Source organism: Sinocyclocheilus anshuiensis, unplaced genomic scaffold (assembly GCF_001515605.1).
Source record: "Sinocyclocheilus anshuiensis isolate Anshui unplaced genomic scaffold, SAMN03320099.WGS_v1.1 scaffold1008, whole genome shotgun sequence".
NCBI lineage: Eukaryota > Metazoa > Chordata > Actinopteri > Cypriniformes > Cyprinidae > Sinocyclocheilus > Sinocyclocheilus anshuiensis.
This window is the reverse complement of record NW_015548267.1, coordinates 622,591-629,924: the sequence shown is the minus strand read 5'-3', so window position 1 is coordinate 629,924 and position 7,334 is coordinate 622,591. Positions and strand designations below refer to the sequence as shown.

The 7,334-nt window shown below is 34.4% G+C and overlaps 1 protein-coding gene across 1 annotated transcript in view; it reads left to right on the top strand.

Annotated features, from left to right (window-relative positions):
- LOC107655663 (testican-1-like) overlaps positions 1 to 7,334 on the top strand; it is a 34,675-nt gene that overhangs the window by 24,559 nt on the left and 2,782 nt on the right. Inside the window, exons 3-6 of the mRNA XM_016443224.1 lie at positions 4,717 to 4,833; positions 6,042 to 6,263; positions 6,388 to 6,450; positions 6,558 to 6,695. Coding sequence (XP_016298710.1) covers positions 4,717 to 4,833; positions 6,042 to 6,263; positions 6,388 to 6,450; positions 6,558 to 6,695 — 540 coding nt within the window. The remainder of the gene's footprint in view (positions 1 to 4,716; positions 4,834 to 6,041; positions 6,264 to 6,387; positions 6,451 to 6,557; positions 6,696 to 7,334) is intronic.

Here is a 7,334-nt window from a genome sequence, read left to right as displayed (position 1 = left end):
TCTTTCTTTCTTTCTTTCTTTCTTTCTTTCTTTTCGTTTCAGACTATAATTGCACCAGATCAAAATTTCATATTTGAGAGGAGAAAAATAAATAAATAAAATAATCACATTTTATTGGTATATTTTTAAATTAATGTAAAATACTGGTAAATAAAACAAACTGTTTACAAACCTTAACATGACCTTAACACGTAAAACTATAAACATGTATTTTAGTTCTCCTCAATCCACAACAAAGGTTTTAAATTGAATGGTATTCAGAACAGAAAAAATAATTAAATATAAAACAAACATAAATTATACTGGTGTTCATTATAAATATCTAAAATTATAATAAAATAAATAAAAAATAAAATTAGGCCTTGGGTGTTTTGCTCGCTTGCTGTTAATTGAATATATATAAGTTTTGAAATATAAGTTGCACCACATTTCAGATGATAATAAAATACAACATATATATATATATATATATATACTGTATATATAATTGTTATTAATTAATAAAAAATTAATAATAATTGTTTATCTTGAATGCTTTGATTATTGTTGAAGTGTTATGAAAGTGAGAGAGAAAAAAAAATGTAAATGCAAGTTTGCAAGCAGATATCATAGAAAACATAACAGCATGAACATGGACAGAGACTCATCCTGTTTTCACGCTTAGGTTTCACACCGCAAGCGTGAGCAGTGCAAATTTTTTTCCACGCACATGTTAACAAATGAGTGCATTCACACCGGGAGCAGGAGCAGCGCGTGAGAAGCACTCAATTAAAGTGACAGCACACTTTTGATGGACAAAATAAATATGATTTCACACAAAAAGTGCTAAAATGCACAGAATGAGCATGTCTAGTGTGTTAATAATAAAATAAGAAAATTCAGAAACAAGAAAATGAAGAATAAAAAATATTTATAGAAGACTTGCCCATTTAAACTTGTTTTTAACTATTCAGTTTTGGTGAAAGTGCAGTGTATTATAAAAAAAAAAAACATTATAAACAGCACATTCTATATCGAAGTATGACTGAAACTACATGATCGCAGTGGTTTTATTGGTTGTGTTTGTTGATTACCATTTACATGCGAATCTTTAAAACTTTAAAACTTTCAAGTTTATAATTGACCAACTTCTAAAAACAAATTTATAGTTGTCTTTGTTCAGATTCTCTGAATCTGCAGTGGCGATGTAGTTACGCTGACGTGAAGCTGACGCTTGCAGTGTGATGTTATTGTTGCATTCCTGAGCTCTTTATTTGTGAACTCAGCAGAAAGACAGAGAACCAGGCCAGAAACATGATTTACACAAGTACATAGACGTGACTGCTTGCCCACTATATTACAAGTACGTGTTCCTGTACGTGGTTAACCTGCATTGAGTTAGACTTCAGTTAGAGTCATTTATCTGACATTAAACTAGATGCTATTGTGTTGTTAACTCACTTCAATTTTAAACTACAGAAGAAGATGGAATGCAATGTTTGCATAAATGTGTAGAATATGTTTCTAAGCACACAGACACAGCACAGGTCTATTTCTAGATTTGTCTTTTTTTCTTCTCTGCTCTCAGATCTGGGTGTTTATCTGAGGAACAAGGACAGCGGTGTGCATGTGTGTGTGTGTGTCATCCGTTTCTATCAGTCAGGTGGCTTATTCTGAAAAGCCATTTCCTCCTGACACTCGCCAATTTCCAGTTTGCAGCTTTGCGCTGATGTTTGTGGAAATAGAAATGACATGTTTCTGTCACAAAACTATAACAACACAATTCAGCTGAACTACTGCACTTTAAACACTTCAGTTTGACTCCTGCAGACTTCCACTTTTATATCGAAGTTAAACATGTGCTTGTTCTGTGTAAGTATAGTAATATTTGAAGATGCTTTCACTGAGGTCCTCTCCGTAACCGCAGCAGTGTGATTGCACATTCATATCTGTGTGTTCAGTGCTGGTCTATTGTTTCCGAATTGTTTGTTTTGTGAATTTGGCAGGCGTTAAAAGATTATGAAACTATAGTGGCTTGCATTTACATCACACTCTCTGATTTATCTCTCAGCCGTTTCATAGATTTACTGCAGTTTCCGTTTCAAAGAGTCTCAGTCAGCTGGTTAATCTTCAGCTATTTCTGAAAATAAAATCAACACTTTATTAATGTTTTTCCAGTCCAGTGTATTTACTGGCCACACACAGAGAGACACATGCTAAAGGTAATCTCCATAATCCTCCCCACTGGCACTGTGTGTTTCTGCTGCTTCATGAATAGTGTAACCAAAGTTATGATTGCAATACAGACACACACACACACACACACACAGAGATATGATGCTATGTACCATAGCACAGATATATCAGTAGAATAGAGTAATTACACTGTGTTATCTGGTTCTTGCTCAGAGGTGTGATTCACACAACTACCAAAATAATCCAACACTTTCAAATATTGAGACACACAGGTTTATATAGAGGAGAATATGAGTGTGTGTGTTACAGTGCTGTAAGACTGAATATAGACCAACAAAACAAGACTTTGCATTCAAAATTAAATAGCTTCCTTTGCAGTCAGTAGAGCTGTTGCTTCAGCTTCAGCTGACAGACGCCCTGTTTTAAATCATCCTTTAAAAAATAAAATAAATGCATTTGTATAGATTTATTTTTGTCATTTTTTTTATATGTATATTTAAAACAACTCCTTGCAGCTTGTGATGTTTCTGGCTTACTAGCTTCGATATTTGACCACTGTTTATGATAATAATTGGTTGCAATGACACGAATAGTTCTTATTTCTACCAGGAATGCAAAATCAATCGGGAATTAATGATATTTTGAATAGATTAACGAGACACAAACCTGTACATATTCACTTGCGTTTGCTTCCATTTATTTATGATCAGTGCTTCGCTACACAACATACAAACTTTTTCTCCAAAAGTGCACACATTATGTATTCAGACATTTACCTCATATTTCTTTAAATAGAATAGAACCATAATTTCTTAATGACTCGCAGAAAGACGATTCTCTGTCGATCCATCAGTCAATATTGCGTGCTCATAATTCCCACATTACAGTGACGGTAAACTTCTGCATTCTGTCTCATAATACATTTATGCATCAGTTTATTATATACAATATCTGCATTAGGTCACAGTAAAGTGAGTTTTAAGCAAAAACATTGTGTATTAATCTCATACTGTCACTCTGAAATAGACTAATGGCGTGTGCTGACTTTCTGAAAAGTCCTGCATGGATTAAAATGCATGAACCAGGATCACGAAACCCAGACGGTCTCTATTCAGCAGGAGCGCTGTCATTTAAAGTCCATTTCTGATTTTATTGTTATTTGTATTGTCATGTTGCAGTATTTTACTTAATAAAAATATTTTTATTTTTGGTATTTTATATGCGCTGTTGGTGGTTGGTGGGGTAGCATCACCCGGGGGGATTTTATTATTATTTTTTAAATAGTTTAGCAGAGGCAGGGATACATAAACCAGAAGGAGGGAAATCCCCCCACATCCCCCCTACAAATCGCACCCTGTACACACACACACACAGATATATATATATATATATATATATATATACACATACACACATATAAAGTGTGTGTGAAAGTGTGAAAATGAAAGAAGTCGTCTAGTCAGGATCTCCCAGCTGATTGTTCTGTGAGGTACTTCCTGTGTAGACAGGATGTTAGTGTTATTCTTCCAGTTTCTCGATAGTTCAGTTTTGAACTTTTCTTTTCATGATAAAACATTCAAATGTCAATTAATTCACAGGGAGTCACATGACCTCCAGCGTGGCAAATCACATTGAGGAAACAACATCATTTTATTCATGTAGTTCATTTGGAGCGATTATCTGAAACAAACCCCCATTACGGCAAAAACTCACATTCTCATTACAGTGAAAGTGTCAAACAGCAGCCCTACGGCACTCTTCAGTTCCTCCTCGTGAATTCAGACATGTCGATTGAGATGAGAATTCATTTAACACGCGACCTCAGTGTTTGTCAGAAACACTAGGTTATTTGGTCAGGAATATTCTCCTGGGCTTTTTGGAGAAAATCATTTCTGATTCAGAAGGTTATAAAATCACAGACTAGCGGCTGTAAGTGCTGAAATGACCTTAAACCCTCACAAAAAAAAAAAAACTACCATCTGAATAAAGCCCTTGATTTTATTCTACTGAGGTTTTTCTGTTGTTTCAATCACTCACACACTTCATAATAACAGAAGAATCACAAATGAGATCTTTCATATCTCAACTATTTCTTCTGGATAGCAATAAGATCTCAATACGAATTTCCTATTAAATGATTTCAGCTGCTCTACATTCAAATTATAGCTGTAGACTCTAATTAGACTACAACTAGTTATTCTTTTAGGTCTGGAATTTTAGGTGAAACATGTATTTTATTGACAATAAAAGTGAACTCCATTAAGTTTCCATGAGCTGTGAAAGAGAAACTTTTGAGCAATAAAATGCTCTTCTGATCTCTGACCTGTGTCTGTTTAGTCTCTCTGTATGGGGACTGTAATTGTTTCTTTATAAATAAGTTTGTAAATAGAAATGAACTTCGTTTGAAGAGCTGAATGTAATGAGAGTTCCTCAATGTGTGTGTGCCTGTGTCTCCTGCACAACTATTGTGAGGTCAGACAGAAAATATATCATCAGCACACAGGCTTGCTTATTTAAATGTGTGTTTGTGTGTTTCTGTAGGCTGCAGCGATGCTGATTTGAGAAGTTTAGCATCCAGACTCAAAGACTGGTTCGGGGTTTTGCACACGGACGCCAACAGAGACCTGAAGAGCACCACGAGTGACACTGCACAAGGACGTAAGTGTGCTTATATATGGTAAAAATGTGTTCAGTTCAAGCTCTGAGCCACTTTATTCATGCTTTTCTGTCCACTATAAAGGGCTGTCCTTAGCTGACGCAGGGTCCGGTGCGGGGCCCCCTCAGTCCGTTCACAATTGCGTTCTGGGACGGGGCGGGGGGAAAAAGGGGCTTGTCCCCTTCGATGCATTCGCCGCGGGGCCCCCTCAAGCGTGGGGCCGGTGCAGCCGCACCAGTTGCACCCCCCTAAGGATAGCCCTGCCACTATATGTTATTTATTGTAAATTTGACTTATTTTACTTGTTAGAACCAATATACCACTTACTCTATCTACTACTACCAGTTTCTGTGCTAGCTGAGCTTTACATATTTTTGTATTGGAAAAGAAATGTTGCGTTTGCAACTAACTTAAATAAGTTTAAGCTGAAGTACTAAACTTACTAAAATGAAAATACAAAAGCTGCAGATCTTCTGACATTAATGGTTTACTGGTTTTAAGCGGTAAAATAAATAAGTAAAGAAAATTTGAAATGTTGCCAACTGACTTAAAAAATGTTGAAGTACTAAACTTACTAAAAGTAAAACTGAAATAAAAAATAAAGCTACATAAAATATAAATAAGTAATAAAATGGCAAAAGAACATAATATTACTGTAATAAATTAATGAATGAATTATCATTTTAATTCACCCTTCACTCAGTTTTATTTACTGATAATCAGTTATTTACTGTATATATTTATATTTATTGTGTTATATTTATTGTTTTTAACTGGTAAAATAAATAAGTAAAATAATAAAATTGTCCAATATCCTGTGTCAAATATATAAGTAGATTTTAGAACACATGCAAATGAATTGAAAACATTATATATTATTCTCATTACAGTAATTTTATGTTCTTTTGCCACTTTTATTTAACTTTATTTTTTATTTTGTTTTTACTTTATATATTTCTGTATAGCTTTGTTTTTATTTTAGTTTCAGTAAGTTTATTACTTTAGTTTGTTTCAGTTTATTGCCAAGGCAACATTTCTAATATTACAAAATGTGTTTTTTCTTATTATTTTACTTTTTTATGTATTATTTTAACTGTTAAAACCAATAAATATAACATAATAAATCTTAACACAAAGAAGGTTGAATTGAAAAGATTATTAATTATTATTATTATTATTGAACCTGGCTATCTCTTTCTCTGTCCTGTAGGTTTTGACACCAGCATTTTGCCCATCTGTAAAGATTCTCTCGGGTGGATGTTCAACAAGCTGGACATGAACTACGACCTTCTGCTCGACCAGTCAGAGCTCAGTGCCATTTACCTCGACAAATATGAGCTGTGTATGCGGCCGCTGTTCAACTCCTGCGACTCCTTCAAAGACGGACAGCTGTCTAACAACGAGTGGTGCTACTGTTTCCAGAAACCTGACGGTGAGTTTGCAAAAATGATGTAATATACATTATATTGGGGAGCATTTCACAATGGAGAGCTTAGTCATAATTTGAATTAGTAAAGTCATAGGTACTAGAAACTGTTTTAAATGTGTTTCTTCAGGCATGCCATGTCAGAACGAGATGAACAGGATTCATTCTCAGAGCCGAAGGAAGACTCTGATAGGTGGGTGGATTTGATGAACAGCTGTTAGCTCCTCCCCCTGAATCCCTCTGGACCAATCAGCATCAATAATCCTACATGAAATGACTTGTATTTCTGTGTGTCTGTAGGGGCGTACGTGCCGCGCTGTACTGAGGACGGGTATTTTAAGGCCACTCAGTGTCATGGCAGCAGCGGTCAGTGCTGGTGTGTCGACAAATACGGCAATGAGATCGCAGGATCCCGCAGACAGGGAAACCCTAACTGTGGTACAGGCACTAAAACCCACAACCTAACCTCTGCTTCACACACCAATCTTGTTTTAGTATTATCTATATACTATCAGAGTATTTATTAATATTTAAAATGAGCTTTTTTGTCATTAATATAAATAATTATTTTAATTCATTTGAATAATTTTGTCATGTGATTTTGTCGTTTTTATCATTTTTTGTCTGTATAGCTTTATTTTATTTGTATTTCAGTTTTAGTAATTATAGTATTTCAGTTAGCAACATTTTATGTTTTATATTTATATTTAATTTCATTTTAGCTTTATTTCACTTAAAATATTTATGTTTTAAGATTTAATCATTTTATGTGATTTTGTCATTTTTATTAGTTTTTATTTGTACTATTTCTGTATAGCTTTCAATTGTTTTGATTTTGTTTTTTTATCAAATGTTTATATTTCATTGGATGGATGGATGGATGGATGGATGGATGGATGGATGGATGGATAGATAGATAGATAGATGAATGGATAGGTAGATAGGTTTGATGTTGGATGGATGGATGGATGGATGGATGGATGGATGGATAGATAGATAGATGAATGGATGAATGGATAGGTAGATAGGTTTGATGTATAGATAGATAGATAGATAGATAGATAGATAGGTAGATAG